The 17,693-nt window shown below is 40.0% G+C and overlaps 1 protein-coding gene across 1 annotated transcript in view; it reads left to right on the top strand.

Moving 5' to 3' along the window:
* The first annotated feature begins 5,758 nt into the window (after nucleotides 1-5,758).
* CERCAM (cerebral endothelial cell adhesion molecule) overlaps nucleotides 5,759-17,693 on the top strand; it is a 107,272-nt gene continuing 95,337 nt past the window's right edge. Inside the window, exon 1 of the mRNA XM_053695678.1 lies at nucleotides 5,759-6,004. Coding sequence (XP_053551653.1) covers nucleotides 5,817-6,004 — 188 coding nt within the window. The 5' untranslated portion in view covers nucleotides 5,759-5,816. The remainder of the gene's footprint in view (nucleotides 6,005-17,693) is intronic.

Below are 17,693 nucleotides of genomic sequence, written 5' to 3'. Positions count from 1 at the left end.
ATTTAATTAATATTTAAGTTAGGGGGTGTTAGGGTTAGTGTTAGACAGGTTTAGGGGTTAATAATTTTATTATAGTGGCGGCGGTGTAGGGGGGGGCAGGATAGGGGTTAATAAATTTATTATAGGTGGCGGCGGTATAGGGGGGGCAGGATAGGGGTTAATAGGTATTATGTAGGTGGCGGCGGGGTCCGGGAGCGGCGGTTTAGGGGTTAACATATTTATTATAGTTGTGGCGGGGTTCCGGGAGCGGCGGTTTAGGGGTTAATATATTTATTATAGTTGCGGCGGGGTCTAGGAGCGGCGGTTTAGGGGTTAATAACTTTATTTAGTTGCGGGGGGCTCCGGTATAGGGGGTAGAACAGTATAGTATAGTGTGAGTGCTTAGTGACAGGGGTATCAATAAAGCTGTAAATAAGCCGAAGAGCAGCGAGATTGATAACTATCACAGTCCGCTGCTCATCGCCCCATACTTGGTGCGCTGCTTTTTGACAGATTTATTGATAACTTTGGCGAGCGTATTCAGGTCCGCGGCGGCGATGTGAGGCGAGCGTATTGGGGCCGGCGAATGCAGGTAAGTAGACGGCTTCATAACTAGAGGCCATAGACTTCAATGAGGCACAAAAAGTGCAAAATACCCCTAACACCCATACTCGCGCGCTAACCCAATCGTGTTTTTTTCAAATGCGCTAAACCCACCAGGAATTATTAATATTTCACATTCCAATGTTCTTCACATACAGAGCAATGTCCTTTTTATTGTATATATATATATATATATATATATACACACACACACACACACACCTGTATTTCTATAGAAATATATAAGTATAGATATAGATTTACTTGAACATTATCAGATATATATAGAAATATATGTTTAATAATAAAAAGTACACAATTTTCTATGTGAAGAATATAGGAATCTAAAAATATGCGTAACGAGCATCGGGGTTCACTACTTAGGACTAACTTGGTCAGGTTAGTGCACATGAAGAATTGCTAACTTCAATACGGATTATTGAAATATTACATTATTTTAAATTATACATACTGTAAAATATTGTAAATAATCCATATAATATAAAACGCACTTTCTTGTCTGGCACATCTATTTAAAAGTGGCTTGCGTCATTGCTTCGTTTAGAACCAATAGCCATATTGTTGTCTGATTCAGACACCTTAGGGAGCCATTACCAGCCCAGTGTCAGACCTCCTTAGACAAGCTCCTCCTGGGAAAAGAACATTCCTGAAGGTTGGAAATAGGTGGTACGCCTGCCCTACCCCATATACAAGGCTTGAAATTTCCAATTGTCCCGGATGACTTAGAAATCGCAGCAGACGACTTAGAAATTTGACTTTTTCCTATCTTACTCTCCCCCTCCTGTTCCTATCAGTACCTATCCCCATTTCCATCTCTCTCCTTTTCTTCCTTTGAAGTCCACTGCATTCGCCTGCTCTCCCCCCTCTCTCTCAGAGTGGCAGTTATCTATCGCCCCCCTGGACCAACTTCCCAATTCCTTGACAACTTTGCTGCCTGGCTTCCTTACTTTCTCTCCACAAATACACCTGCTCTAATCCTAGGGGACTTCAACATCCCCATTGACAACCCATCTGCCCCTGCTGCCTCTAAACTTCTCTCACTCACTAACTCCTTCGGCCTCTCACAATCCACCCTATTCCCTACCCACCGCGATGGACACTCGATTGATCTGGTATTCTCCTATCTCTGCTCTCTCTCTGATGTTGCATGTCGCCCATTTCCCATCTCAGACCACCATCTGCTCACCTTTAATCCTAATATAGATACTAAACCTACTTCCCCCTCTCACCCCCGCACCAGCAGAAATCTGCACACTGTGGACGCTCCCCAACTCTCCAATCTTATTCAACTACGCCTCCCCCACACTTCCACGATATCCTGCCCTGACCTTGCTATAACCCACTATAACAATACTCTCTCTGCTGCACTTGACACTCTTGCTCCACCCCAACCTCGCAAAGCCCCACGTCGTCAGCTCCAACCCTAGCACTCCCAACAAACTCATCACCTACAAAAATGCTCCCGCACTGCTGAGCGTGTCTGGAGGAAATCCCGCTCTGAACATGATTTTATGCACTATAAGTTCATTCTCTACTCTTACACCTCTGCCCTTCGCTTAGCTAAGCAAACCTACTTCTCCTCTCTTATATCCACTCACTCCTCAAACCCTAAAAGACTCTTCTCTATTTTCAACTCTCTCCTCTACCCAACTGCACCACCCCCCTCATCTGCATTCAGTGCTCAAGACCTTGCTGACTATTTTCTCAATAAAACACTTACAATCCGAGGAAACATCCCAACACAAACCTGCAATCTCCCAACTCCGCTCCCAGTCACCCCCTCTGCCACTCTCTGCACCCTCCTCCCAACCACTGAGAGTGAAGTGGCTTCCCTTTTGTCTTCCTCACACCTCACTACCTGCCCACTTAACCCTATTCCTTCACATATAATCCCTCCTCTGTTTACCACCCTCACTCCGATTCTTACATATTTAACCTATCCCTTTCTACCGGCTCATTCCCTGCCTCCTTCAAACATGCGAAGGTCACCCCCATCCTCAAAAAAACCCTCCCTCGACCCTAACTCCCCTGCAAAATACCGCCCCATATCACTGCTCCCACTAGCTTCAAAACTCCTTGAAAAACTAGTTTTCAATCGCCTAACCCACTTCCTGTCCTCAAACTCATTGCTCGACCCCCTGCAATCTGGCTTCCGTCCCCAACACTCAACTGAAACTGCCCTCACCAAGGTTACTAACGATCTTCTTTCTGCTAAAAACAAAGGCTACTACTCTATACTCATCTTACTTGACCTATCTGCTGCCTTTGACACTGACCATCCCCTTCTCCTACGGTCTCCTCTTGGTCTCTGTGACACTGCCCTCTCCTGGATTCACTCTTATCTCTCTAACAGATCCTTCTCAGTCTCTTTTACTGGTGACTCCTCCTCTCTATTGTCCCTGTCTGTTGGAGTACCTCAAGGCTCTGTCCTGGGTCCTCTACTCTATGCTGATGATACCCAGATCTACCTTTCCACCCCTGCACTCTCTCCTTCTGTCAACTCTCACATCAGCGACTGCTTATCTGGCATTTCCTCCTGGATGGCCTCTCACCACCTAAAAATAAATATGTCCAAGACCGAACTACTTCTAATCCCCCCCTCTAGCTCCACTCCAGTCTCTAATTTTTCTATCACTGTTGGTGGCACCACTATCTCCCCATCACCCCAAGTCCGCTGCCTCGGAGTCACGCTTGACTCAAATCTGTCCTTCATTCCCCACATCCAACTGCTCTCTTCATCCTGCCGCAACCACCTACGCAATATCTCCAAAATTCGCCCATTTCTGAGTGCTGAAACTACCAAACAGCTCATCCACTCCCTGGTAATTTCCCGACTTGACTACTGTAACAACTTACTAACTGGCCTCCCTCTCTCCCCTCTAATCCATCCTAAATGCATCTGCCAGACTAATCCACCTCTCTCGACGCTCTGTTTCTGCTGCGCCTCTCTGTGAGTCCCTTCACTGGTCCCCATTCACAACATAGTTAAATTCAAAATTCTCACCCTGACCTACAAAGCCCTCACCAATGCTGCCCCACCCTACCTGTCCTCACTCATCAACAAATATACTCCTGCCCGTCCCCTAAGATCCAACAACGACCTGCTTCTTGCGTCCTCTACCATCACCTCCTCTCATTCTAGACTACAGGACTTCTCTCGTGCGGCACCAACCCCCTGGAACGCACTTCCTCGAGATGTCAAACTTGCCCCTAACCTCTCCTCCTTTAAACCTTCCCTAAAGACCTTTCTGTTCAGGGAAGCTTATCACCCGACTTATTAAAAAAATAACTTCAATTAACTAACAGTTGCCCTCTATCTCCTCACTAATATCATTCTCACCTCTGCAGTCCCCACCTCCTGTTTCCAATCCTCCTACCCATCTAGATTGTAAGTTCCCACGGGAACAGGGCCCTCAATTCCCCCTGTATTTGCCTGTAAAATGTGTCTTATCGTATTGTTTCTCCACTGTACTGTTATTCTTGTACCCATGTGCAGCACTGCGGAATCTGTAGGCGCTTTATAAATAAAGAATAATAATAATAATATCTTTAACATTCAGTGGACTACTAACTTTTAATACACAAATGGTGCCCTACCTTATGTCTAGGTGTTTATTCTAGACATATGGCCAAAAAGCAGAGCCATTGCCATCCATCCATCTAACGTTCTGCTATTTAAACAGATCATTCTTTATAAAAATCTGTGCCTTCTTATTTGGTAGAGAAGTTCAGGGATGAAAGTAAGGGGGTTACTGTAATATTATTCAATTATCTATACTCCACAAAAAATATACCTGCCCCAGCCGGAGAAGTAGAGGGCCTGATAAACCCTTTTGCCAAATTGTCTTCAATATAATTTTTCAGAGGGTTTAGCTCAGGAGTTGAAAAAAGCAAAATTAGGTTTAAAAGGTATAGGCGACCCATTATCTCTAGGATAGTCATTGGGTTGTGTAGGTGAGAGGGTATCAACGACTTGTTTTTCAAAAACATTCTGAAATGATTAGTACGCAAAAGGAATAACACTAGTATTATCTGTGTGTACACCGGGTGGACAATGCTCAGAAGCAAATGTAAGTATACCAGTTGAGGGTTAATGTAACCAAGGTAACCTAATATCTAAAGAAATACAGGGAATAAACAATAACTCTGTGTCCTTTGAGCCCACAGAAACAGTAAATGTCCCAGCCTCTGGACCAGATTTCATAGTGTTGCTATCTAACAACTGAACTGGAAACTTTTTCATATTGTGTAGGTGAGGTACCACATGCCCCTATTATGTGTAGGTGAGGTGCCACACAACCCTATTATGTGTAGGTGAGGTGCCACATGCCCCTATTATGTGTAGGTCAGGTGCCACACGCCCCTATTATGTGTAGGTCAGGTACCACACGCCCCTATTATGTGTAGGTCAGGTGCCACACGCCCCTCTGTTACCCCTGACCCCATCTTGTGCTACCTTTGCCCCTCCTGTGTTACCCCCAGTGTTACCTCCATTGTTACCCCTGCCCCTCCTGTGTTACCCAAAGTGTTACCCCTGCCCCCTCCAGTGTAAGTCCCAGGGTTACCCCTTCCCCCTCCTGTGTTGCCCCCTCCTGTGTTAACCCCATTGTTACCCCTGCCCCTCCTGTGTTACCCCTGCCCCGCCTGTATTACCCCGGCCCCTCCTGTGTTACCCAAAGTGTTACCCCCTGCCCCTCCTGTGTTACCATCTGCCCCTCCTGTGTTACCTCCAGTGTTACCCCTGCCGCCTCCTGTGTTAGTCCCAGGGTTACCCCGTCCTGCCCTCTCCTTTGTTATCACCAGTGTTACCCCTGACCCCTCCTGTGTTACCTCTGCCCCTCCTGTGTTACCTCTGCCCCTCCTGTGTTACCCCCAGTGTTACTCTTGATCCTGACCCCTCCTGTGTTACCCGCTATCCCTCCTGTGTTACTGTTACCCCAAGTGTTATCTCTGATTCTGCCTCATCCTGTGTTACCCCTGACCCCTTCTGCGTTACCTTCGGCTGTTACCGCCCCCGTGCTGTACCTCAGGCTGTTACCCCTACCGCCCCCCATGCTGTGCCTCACGCTGTTACCACTACCACCCCCCCGTACTGTGCCCCCGGCTGTTACCGTTAACGCCCCCGTACCTCCCCCGGTTAGTAGTATCACGCCCCCCGTGCAGTAGCACTAGCTATCACTTCCGCCTCCCGGTGACACGTCCGGTGTTTTTTTATGGCTCCGGTCACTGTGTTGCTGCTGCTTCTGCTGTTTCCCGGGAGGCCGGTAGTGGCCCCGGAGCCCGGGTCACAGACCCCTAACCTGGTGTTAGCCTTGCTGGTCCGTAACGCCGCTCACGCTCTGCCCTACTGCCTGGGGGCGCTAGAGAGGTTCCGGTACCCCAAGCACCGACTGTCCGTATGGTGAGAGGAACCGGGGAAGGCACTGTGTTTTATACTGTGTGTTTGTGTTATATACTGTGTGTTTGTGTTATATACTGTGTGTGTGTGTTATATACTGTTGTGTGTGTTATATACTGTGTGTGTGTGTGTTATATACTGGGTGTGTGTGTTATATACTGTGTGTGTGTGTTATATACTGTTGTGTGTGTTATATACTGTGTGTGTGTGTGTGATATACTGTGTGTGTGTGATATACTGTGTGTGTGTGATATACTGGGTGTGTGTGTTATATACTGTGTGTGTGTGTTATATACTGGGTGTGTGTGTTATATACTGTGTGTGTGTGTTATATACTGGGTGTGTGTGTTATATACTGGGTGTGTGTGTGTTATATACTGTGTGTGTGTGTTATATACTGTGTGTTATATACTGTGTGTGTGTGTGTGTCATATACTGTGTGTTTGTGTCATATACTGTGTGTGTGTGTTATATACTGTGTGTGTTTATATACTGTGTGTGTTTATATACTGTGTGTGTTTATATACTGTGTGTGTGTTATATACTGTGTGTGTGAGTGATATACTGTGTGTGTGAGTGATATACTGTGTGTGTGTGTCATATACTGTGTGTGTCATATACTGTGTGTGTGTCATATACTGTGTGTGTGTCATATACTGTGTGTGTGTCATATACTGTGTGTGTCATATACTGTGTGTGTGTTATATACTGTGTGTGTGTTATATACTGTGTGTGTGTTATATACTGTGTGTGTGTGTCATATACTGTGTGTGTGTGTCATATACTGTGTGTGTGTCATATACTGTGTGTGTGTCATATACTGTGTGTGTGTGTGTCATATACTGTGTGTGTGTGTGTCATATACTGTGTGTGTGTGTGTCATATACTGTGTGTGTCATATACTGTGTGTGTGTGTCATATACTGTGTGTGTGTGTCATATACTGTGTGTGTGAGTTATATACTGTGTGTGTTATATACTGTGTGTGTCATATACTGTGTGTTTCATACTGTGTGTGTGTGTGTCATATACTGTGTGTGTGTGTCATATACTGTGTGTGTGAGTTATATACTGTGTGTGTTATATACTGTGTGTGTCATATACTGTGTGTTTCATACTGTGTGTGTGTGTGTCATATACTGTGTGTGTGTGTGTCATATACTGTGTGTGTGTGTGTCATATACTGTGTGTGTGTGTGTCATATACGGTGTGTGTGTCATATACGGTGTGTGTGTCATATACGGTGTGTGTTATATATACTGTGTGGGTGTCATATACTGTGTGGGTGTCATATACTGTGTGGGTGTCATATACTGTGTGGGTGTCATATACTGTGTGTGTGTGTCATATACTGTGTGTGTGTGTGTGTCATATACTTTGTGTATCATATACTTTGTGTGTGTGTGTGTCATATACGGTTATATACTGTGTGTGTGTTATATACTCTGTGCATGTGTATATACGCAGACACACATATATATCTTTGACCCCTTTCCAATCCCACCCATTATCATATACCATATCTCTTTCATTCTGCTACAAAACATTTTTCATTAATAGCGGGTTTTCTAATTGGGAAGTGTAAATATAACTTGAGCCCTTTTATTTCCATATCATTCTCATGTGTTTTGTCATACAAAAGCAGCAAGCAATAATCATTTACTTCAGATCCCAAACAGCTGCATTTCTTTCATATAGGTGGCGAGAGTCCACGATTTGTTACACATGGGATATACATTCCTACCAGGAGGAGGCAAAGTTTCCCAAACGTCAAAGCCTATAAATACCTCACTCATATCTCAGTTTAAACTTTGCCACCTTTGGAGGTGGTTAAAGTATGATGTGCTTCAGTGTATACTGAAGTCCGGTTTCCCTTCGGTTTTCCCCTTACAGTGTTTGTCAGAGGGATGTTTGGGGAGTTTAGCCTTTAGACACCATGTTATGAACCTCTGGTAGTCTTTCTAAGGGGCTTTGTAAATTCCCAGTATTTTTTTTTTTTCTGCCTCCCTTTACAGATCTACATACTCCTATCTTCTGCTGATAGGCTTGTCAGTACTGGTTGGCTGTCTACGATTGGTTTAAAAATCAAACCCCCAAGGGGACGGTTTTATCTAACCCATGTTCCAAAACATCCAGTGAAAGCTCAAGCTTTTCTAACACGTGTCTCACACCTAGAACTTATGGGAGTGATTGTTCCAGCTCCCATACAGGAACAAGGAAAGTGTTTTTACTCAAATCTTTACATTGTACCAAAGAAGGAGAATTCATTCAGACTAATAATGGATCTGAAAACATTAAACAGATTTGTGAGAATTCCAACCTTCAAGATGGAAACTATAAGGACTATTCTGCCTTTTGTTCAGCAAGGTCATTATATGTCCACAATAGACTTGCAGGATGATTATCTTCACATCCCTATTCATCCAGACCATTTTCAATTTCTGAGATTCTCTTTTCTAGAAAAGCATTTTCAGTTTGTTGCTCTTCCGTTTGGCCTAGCAACAGCACCAAGAATATTTTCAAAGATTCTTGATGCCATTCTATCTGTAATCAGAGAGCAGGTATTGTGGCGTTTCCTTATTTGGACAATATCTTGGTTCTAGTTCAATCTTTTCTATTAGCAGAATCTCACACAAATCAACTATTTGTTGTTTCTTCAAAATCATGGTTGGAGGATCAATTTTCCAAAGAGATTCTTGATTCCTCAGGCAAAGGTCAATTTATTTGGGTTTCCAAATAGACTCAGTGTCCATGACTCTTTGTCTGAATCTTCAGTCTCTATCATACCCTTCAGTGGCTATGTGCATGGAGGTGTTAGGCCTAATGATTGCAGCATCGGACACAATCCCCTTTGCTCGTCTTCATATGAGGCCTCTTCAACTTTGCTTGCTGTGCCAATGGTGCAAGGATTACACTCAAATATTACAACTGATATTCTTAGATCCCAACACTAATTTTTCTCTGACATGGTGGCTACACCACCAATTTCTTCAAGGTGCTTCCTTTTTTCATCCTACCTGGTCTGTGATCACAACAGATGCAAGTCTTACAGGTTAGGGAGCACTATGGGGTCCCTGACTGCACAGGGAGTCTGGAATGTTCAGGAAACAAAAATTCCGATCAATATCTTAGAACAAAGCCCTTCAAGCTTGGCCTCTCTTAATGAACGAACCTTATCTTCGATTTCAGACAGACAATATCACAACAGTGGCATATGTCAGACATCAAGGGGGAACTCTAAGTTACATAGCCATGAAAGAAGTATCTCGGATACTTTCTTGGGTGGAGAACAATTCCTGTCTCATCAATGCGATTCACATCCCAGGTGTGGACAACTGGGAGGCAGATTATCTCAGCCGTCAGTCACTACTCCCGGGAGAATGGTCTCTACATCAGTGTGTTCTTACAACTTGTTCAAATCTGGGGTCTTCCTCAAATAGATCTCATGGCCTCTCGTTTGAACAAGAAACTTCCCAGATACCTTGCAAGGTCACAGGATCCTCAGGCAGAAATGACGGATGCTCTAGCAGTTCCTTGGTCATTCCAATATGCCTATATATTTCCTCCACTTCTGCTGTCCAGAGTGATTTCAAAAATCAAAATGGAACAATCATCTGTAATTCTGATAGCTCCTGCATGGCCTCTCAGGATTTGGTATGCAGATCTATTTCGGATGTCCAGCTGCCCGCCATGGCATCTTCCTCTAAGACCAGACCTTCTGTCTCAAAGTCCCTTCTTTGATATAGACATAAAATCTCTGAACTTAATGGCGTGGAGATTAAACGCCTAGTTCTCAGTCACAGAGGTTTTTCAGACTCTGTAATTAATACTATGATTCAAACAAGAAAACCTGTTCCCAGGAAAATTTATTATAAGGTTTGGAAAACTTATATTTCCTGGTGTTACACTTATAATTCCTAGAATTCTTCAGTTTCTTTGAGATGGTTTGGATAAAAACTTATCTGCCAGTACATTGAAAGGACAAATATCTGCACTTTCTGTAATGTTTCACCGACAGATTGCTCATCTTCCCTGTTCACTGTTTTTGTTCAGGCTTTGTCCAGAATAAAGCCTGTTATTAAATCTATTTCTCCTCAATGGAGTCTTAAAGGGAAGGTCAATTTTTCTTCAAAAACGTTCCTTTTAATCCTGACAGCCGCTCCAGCGATTTCCCCCGGCCGTCGGAAGCCTCTTCATACGTCAGAAATGACGAATCCGGCTTCCTCCAGTCATGGCTTCCCCCGGGGGAATCATGGCCTGAGGCAATGCTGTGATTGGAGGAAGCCGGATTCGTCATTTTGGACCCGCGTAGAGGGCTTGCAACGGGCGGAGGAAGCGCTGCAGCGGCTGTCAGGATTAAAAGGTAAGTTTTTGTAGAAAACAAGTGAAATGTCAATTTTGATGAATTAAAGTGCCCATGTTTTTAATGGGATTATTAAAAAACGGGCACTAATTCGTCAAAATTGACCTTCACTTTAATCTAGTATTGCAGACTTTACAGGCTCCTCCTTTTGAGCCTATGCATTCTTTAGATATTAAACTACTTTCTTGAAAAGTTTTGTTTCTCTTAGCTATCTCTTCTGCTAGAAGAGTTTCTGAATTATCCGCCCTCTCTTGTGAGTTTCCTTATCTGATTTTCCATCAAGATAAAGAAGTTTTGCGGACTACTTTTCAATTTTTTGCCACAAGTTGTTAATTAAAACAGCATTAACAGGGAAATTATTGTTCCTTACAAACAAGGAAGAGGCTGCACAACGGATCCAAATGAAAACACAGGTTTAATTGTGGAAATCAAACCTAGACAGACATGGACAGGTGGGTAGGCTTTGATGAAGCACCACTAGGGGGCACGAAACGCGTCAGACTACCCAACTGTCCATGTCTGTCTAGGTTTGATTTCCACAATTAAACCTGTGTTTTCATTTGGATCCGTTATGCAGCCTTTTCCTTGCTTGTACTGTTATTAGCGGTTGGTTCCCGCTTCCTTTGGCTTTGCACCTTGCATCTAACTGGGGGCTGCGTTATGCGCAGCTGTTGATGACGTCATCGCTCTGCGACACCGCATTTCCATGGGGCACGTAAGCTCGAGCGGTTGTATCCTGACTTGTACTAAATTATTGTTCCTTCCTTATGTCCTAATCCTAAGAATGATGCTGAGAAATCTTTACATTCTTTGGATGTTGTCAGAGCTTTGAAATATTATGTTGATGCCACTAAAGATTTCAGGAAGACTTCAAGTCTATTTGTTATGTTTTCTGGTTCAGGAAAGGGTCAGAAAGCTTCTGCTATTTCTTTAGCCTCTTGGTTAAAGCTTCTGATTCACAAAGCTTATTTGGAAGCGGGACAGTCTCCGCCTCAGAATTACAGCTCACTCTACAAGATCAGTTGTCACATCTTGGGCTTTTAAGAATGAAGCTTCAGTTGATCAGATTTGCAAAGCGGCCGGCCACTTGGTCTTCTTTGCATACTTTTACAAAATTTTACCATTTTGATGTTTTTGCCTCTTCAGAAGCAGCTTTTGGTAGAAAGGTTCTTCAGGCAGTGGTCACTCTGATTCTATTGCCTATATATTTTCTTTTTTAGTTATTAAAAGGCTTTAATTTGGATATTAATTTTTAGCGAAAAAAGCTGTTTATTTTATCCCACCCTTATTTTGTTACTTGTGGACTTCCACATCTTGGGTATTATATCCCATGTGTAACAAATCATGGACTCTCGCCACCTATATGAAAGAAAACATAATTTATGTAAGAACTTGATGATAAATTAATTTATTTCATGGTGGCGAGAGTCCACGAGGTCCTCTCCCTATTATGGGTTGTTTTTAACAGAGCACATATTTTTTTTTCTTGTTCCTTTTTTTTATGGCTTTTTCTCATTCCTTTTTTACACCTCACTTCTTGGCTATTCGTTAAACTGAGATATGAGTGAGGTGGGTGAGGTATTTATAGGCTTTGAGATTTGGGAAACTTTGCCTCCTCCTGGTAGGAATTTATATCCCATGTGTAACAAATCGTGGACTCTCGTCACCATGAAATAATTTATTAGGTAAGTTCTTACATAAATTTATGTTTTATATCAACACTTAAAGGGATATGAGACCCAAAAATTCTCTCTCATGATTTAGGTAGAACATACAATTTTAAACAACTTTGCAGTTTACTTCTATTATCAAATTTGCTTCATTCTCTTGGTATCATTTGTTGAAGGAGCAGCAATGCACTACTGGTTTCTAACTGAACACATGGGTGAGCCAATGACAATCAGTATAAATATGCAGCCACCAATCAGCAGCTAGAATCTAGGTTCTTTGCTGCTCCTGAGCTTTCCTAGATAAACCTTTCAGCAAAGGATAACGAGAAGGAAGCAAATTAAATAGAAGTAAATTGAAAAGTTGTTTAAAATTGTATTCTCTGTCTTAATCATAAATGTTGCATTATGACTTTACTGTCCCTTTAACAGTCACCTCCTGCACCGATACTGCTCTGCACTATTTATTACAAGTATGTAAGAAAGTTATGATCTGATTTTACCCAGCAACCCCCTGCCGATTTTACTCATCTCCCAGCTAAAGTTTTAAGGGACACTAAACCCAAATTTTGTCTTTTCTAATTTACTCATATTACCAATTTTTCTTTGTTCTCTAAGCTTAGGAGCCGTACCTGGGTAGTGCTTGCTGATTGGTGGCTAAATGTAGACTGCAAAACAATATTTATTTTACTTACAAATTGACTTTTCTGATGCATAAATAATGCCTTTAGTGTCACTTTATAGTAATCACTGTGAGATTTGTATATATAAACGTTTAGTTATGTCAAATGAAACAAACTTACAATATATTTTCCCCATTTCCATATAATTTAGCTCTGTAAAAAAGAACAATTTCTAATTCTCAGAACATGAAATGCACCTGCTGACTTCTAAAGGCCAACTCTGATATATATATATATATATATATCTATCTATCTCTATCTATCTCTATCTATCTCTATCTATCTCTATCTATCTCTATCTATCTCTATCTATCTCTATCTATCTCTATCTATCTCTATCTATCTCTATCTATCTCTATCTATCTCTATCTATCTCTATCTATCTCTATCTATCTATATCTATCTATCTATATCTATCTATATATCTTGAAAAGTACATACTTTTATTCTAACATAATGACAGTGGCTAACACACACAAATTCCCCACACTGATGTCTAGGGCTGCAACAGCTAATCGATAATCTTCGATTATGAAAATAGTTGTCAACCAATCTCATTATCGATTTAGTTGGTCTCCGATTAGTTGGTTTGCACACGGCACTAGCTGCTTCACTCAGATGAACTCCTGCACATGGTATTGCATTTTATGGTTATGTCGTTAGCCTAAAGGACATCAACAGACATTTACTTTTCACTTTTTCAGGACTTTTGCAGCTTATGTGCAACCCAGAAATAATAGGAGTCATCATTTGGATTGTTTATATGAAAATCAGGTGATTTAGGACAGTGTTTTGCACGATAAAGTGCCGAGCTTGTTATTTACACCTAGTCCTAGATTGATGGGAGTTATTTGAATAGAAGTGCACCATTATCTGTTTGCACAATTATTAGCTGATCGCTTGCTATTGCGGATTATATGCACTGTATAGATAAATGTGTAAGGCTTTGTCCTGTTATTGATATATAGTCTTTAGCGCTTTTAACTTTTTTTTTTTTTTTAATAAATTGTGATAAGTACCAGATTCAACATCTGTAAGTATATATTTGTTATTTTAGGAGCGGACTAGATATTTTTCCCTAACCTTATAGCTGGTTATTTACCATTGCATACAGATATTTTTATGTTAGAATGAAGTCCAGGCTAACTTTGTTGAGAGGCCCCTTGCCAAGGAGGAAACCACTTTGCATTGGTGGAGCGCTAACAATGATAAATATCCCACCTTGGGCGAAATTGGCAAAACCCTACTTGTGCATCTCAGGCACCCAGGGACAGTTTACTCAAAAATGTTCTCCCCTCTAATTTGTTCCCAATGATCCACTTTACCTGCTGGAGTGTATTAAATTGTTTACAAGTATTGCCATTACCCTTATATTGGCATTTGAAATAGTGGATTTTAGCCTGTGGTATCCCCACCTTTACTAAAAGTTTTTGGCCTCAAGGCCAACCTGTGTAAACGCAACCAGTAGAAGAAATTACACTCCCAGTGGGTAATAGAAGAGATAAGTTAATACAATTTTAATTTTCCATTGTTCTCTACAAGTATTTGGTGATTGGTTTATGGTCAGATATAAGATAAAGAAGCAGGTATATGTACACAATGTGATAAAGTAATGAGATCTGATTATACCTACAGATATAAGATAGACACATACTGTATATGTACACAATGTGATAAAGTAATGAGATCTGATTACACCTACAGATATTAGATAAAGAAGCTGTATATCTACACAATGTGATAAAGTAATGTGATCTGATTATACCTACAGATATAAGATACAGACACATGTATATGTACACAATGTGATAAAGTAATGAGATCTGATTATACCTACAGATATAAGATAAAGACACATGTATATGTACACAGTGTGATAAAGTAATGAGATCTGATTATACCTACAGATATAAGATACAGACACATGTATATGTACGGTGTGATAAAGTAATGAGATCTGATTATACCTACAGATATAAGATACAGACACATGTATATGTACACAATGTGATAAAGTAATGAGATCTGATTATACCTACAGATATAAGATACAGACACATGTATATGTACACAGTGTGATACAGTAATGAGATCTGATTATACCTACAGATATAAGATAAAGAAGCATTTATATCTACACAATGTGATACAGTAATGAGATCTGATTATACCTACAGATATAAGATAAAGACACATGTATATGTGCACAATGTGATACAGTAATGAGATCTGATTATACCTACAGATATAAGATAAAGACACATGTATATGTAGACATTGTGATACAGTAATGAGATCTGATTACACCTACAGATATAAGATAAAGACACATGTATATGTACACAATGTGATACAGTAATGAGATCTGATTATACCTACAGATATAAGATAAAGACACATGTATATGTACACAATGTGATACAGTAATGAGATCTGATTATACCTACAGATATAAGATAAAGACACATGTATATGTACACAATGTGATACAGTAATGAGATCTGATTATACCTACAGATATAAGATAAAGACACATGTATATGTGCACAATGTGATACAGTAATGAGATCTGATTATACCTACAGATATAAGATAAAGACACATGTATATGTACACAATGTGATAAAGTAATGAGATCTGATTATACCTACAGATATATGATAAAGAAGCATTTATATCTACACAATATGATACAGTAATGAGATCTGATTATACCTACAGATATAAGATAAAGACACATGTATATGTACACAATGTGATACAGTAATGAGATCTGATTATACCTACAGATATAAGATAAAGACACATGTATATGTAGACATTGTGATACAGTAATGAGATCTGATTACACCTACAGATATAAGATAAAGACACATGTATATGTAGACATTGTGATACAGTAATGAGATCTGATTATACCTACAGATATAAGATAAAGAAGCATGTATATGTACAGAATGTGATAAAAGATATAAGATACAGACACATGTATATGTACACAATGTGATACAGTAATGAGATCTGATTATACCTACAGATATAAGATAAAGGCACATGTATATGTACACAATGTGATACAGTAATGAGATCTGATTAAACCTACAGATATAAGATAAAGAAGCAGGTATATGTACAGAATGTGATAAAGTAATGAGATCTGATTATACCTACAGATATAAGATAAAGATGCATGTATATGTACAGAATGTGATAAAGTAATGAGATCTGATTATACCTACAGATATAAGATAAAGACACATGTATATGTACACAATGTGATAAAGTAATGAGATCTGATTATACCTACAGATATTAGATAAAGACACATGTATATGTACACAGTGTGATAAAGTAATGAGATATGATTATACCTACAGATATTAGATAAAGACACATGTATATGTACAGAATGTGATAAAGTAATGAGATATGATTATACCTACAGATATAAGATAAAGGCACATGTATATGTACAGAATGTGATAAAGTAATGAGATCTGATTATACCTACAAGCTCAACCAATTTTATTAGGTTGTGGCTTCAAAACACAAAATCAGCTAATTCATATACACAAATAAACCTTAAAAAAGCAAATCTCATACATTTTATACTCTGCAGCTGGTAAAAAAATAATAATTTGAAACACATTAAGGGAAAAACAATGTTATACTATACTGTCCCTTTAACAGCATCTGAGCGCCTCTTCTCAGCTGCAGGCAAAATAGCTGCACAAACAGACCCAGCCTCAGCTAGAAGCATGTGGACAAGTTGACATTTTTGCATTTGAATGCAAAGTTTCTGAAAATTAATAACAGAATGTTATAAACAGTGATAGTAAGGAGAAAGAAAATGTGGGGTTAAATAGATCTACAAGCTAATTTGAAGCTGCTACACCCAAGGAAAACGCTATACTCCTCAAGAAATAGTGTGTTAATGAAAGATGGGAAAAAATGGGGAGGGTGGCGCTGTGGATTATAAAAAATATAAAAATATATGTATAGATGTTGATAAAACTAGTATAAATTGCATCAATGTAAATATAAAATATGGTGGTCGGATCGCAAATCGTAATTTTCCATCTAACGATCCGACCACCAGATTTTATATTTACATTGATGCAATTTATACTAGTTTTATCGACATCTACACATATATTTTTATATAATTTTATATTTTTTATAATCCACAGTGCCACCCTCCCCTTTTTTCCCAACCAGTAATAGTAAACCTCTTTCTAGTTCTACCTCTTTACAAACAGTTTGTAGTTTTGTTTTTGCTGAATTATAAAAATATCCTGCTGATTAAACATTGGAGTTGTTAATGTAAAGTTTTAGTCTGAAGTTTTACATTTGTAACACTCAGTATGTGGATTTTATTTTAAATACAGAAAAAATAGATTTTTTTTATTTTTTTTATCCAATTAATAAAAAAACTAATCGGCCGATTAATCGATTCTGAAAATAATAGTTAGTTGCAGCCGATGTCACACACTGGTCACATGTGCGCACACTTTCATCATGTGCTTACATATTTAAAGTGAATGTAAAGTTGAATGAGTGAGCCCGCTTTTTAAAAAATATTATTAAGAACACAGGGGCACTTTTATTAAACTTTACATTGCATTTCTTAAATACTTACCTTTTCTTTAGCAAAACCAGACAGGCGATCCTCTGCCCGCTTCTCATGCTGTATTTAGCACCTCCTTGATGAAACGGACTTCCTCCAATCATGGCGTGGCCTCACGAGATGGGCGCATAGGGGTGCACGCCATGATTAAAGGAAGCCGGTTTTGTCATTGCTGAGGTAAGTACAGAGGAGCTGCATGCGGAGAATCACCGGTCCGGGTTTGCTAAAGAAAAAGGTTTTTTTTAAAAATGCTGCAATGTAAAGTTTAATTAATGTAAGTGCTCCTGTTTTTAATAGTATTTTTAAAAACCGGGCACTCGTTAATTAAAATTTACATTCACTTTAAGTCGCAC

The sequence above is a fragment of the Bombina bombina genome, chromosome 12, assembly GCF_027579735.1.
Source record: "Bombina bombina isolate aBomBom1 chromosome 12, aBomBom1.pri, whole genome shotgun sequence".
NCBI classification, from domain to species: Eukaryota; Metazoa; Chordata; class Amphibia; order Anura; family Bombinatoridae; genus Bombina; species Bombina bombina.
Note: the sequence above shows the minus strand (reverse complement) of the source record. Positions and strands in the feature narration are given on the sequence as shown.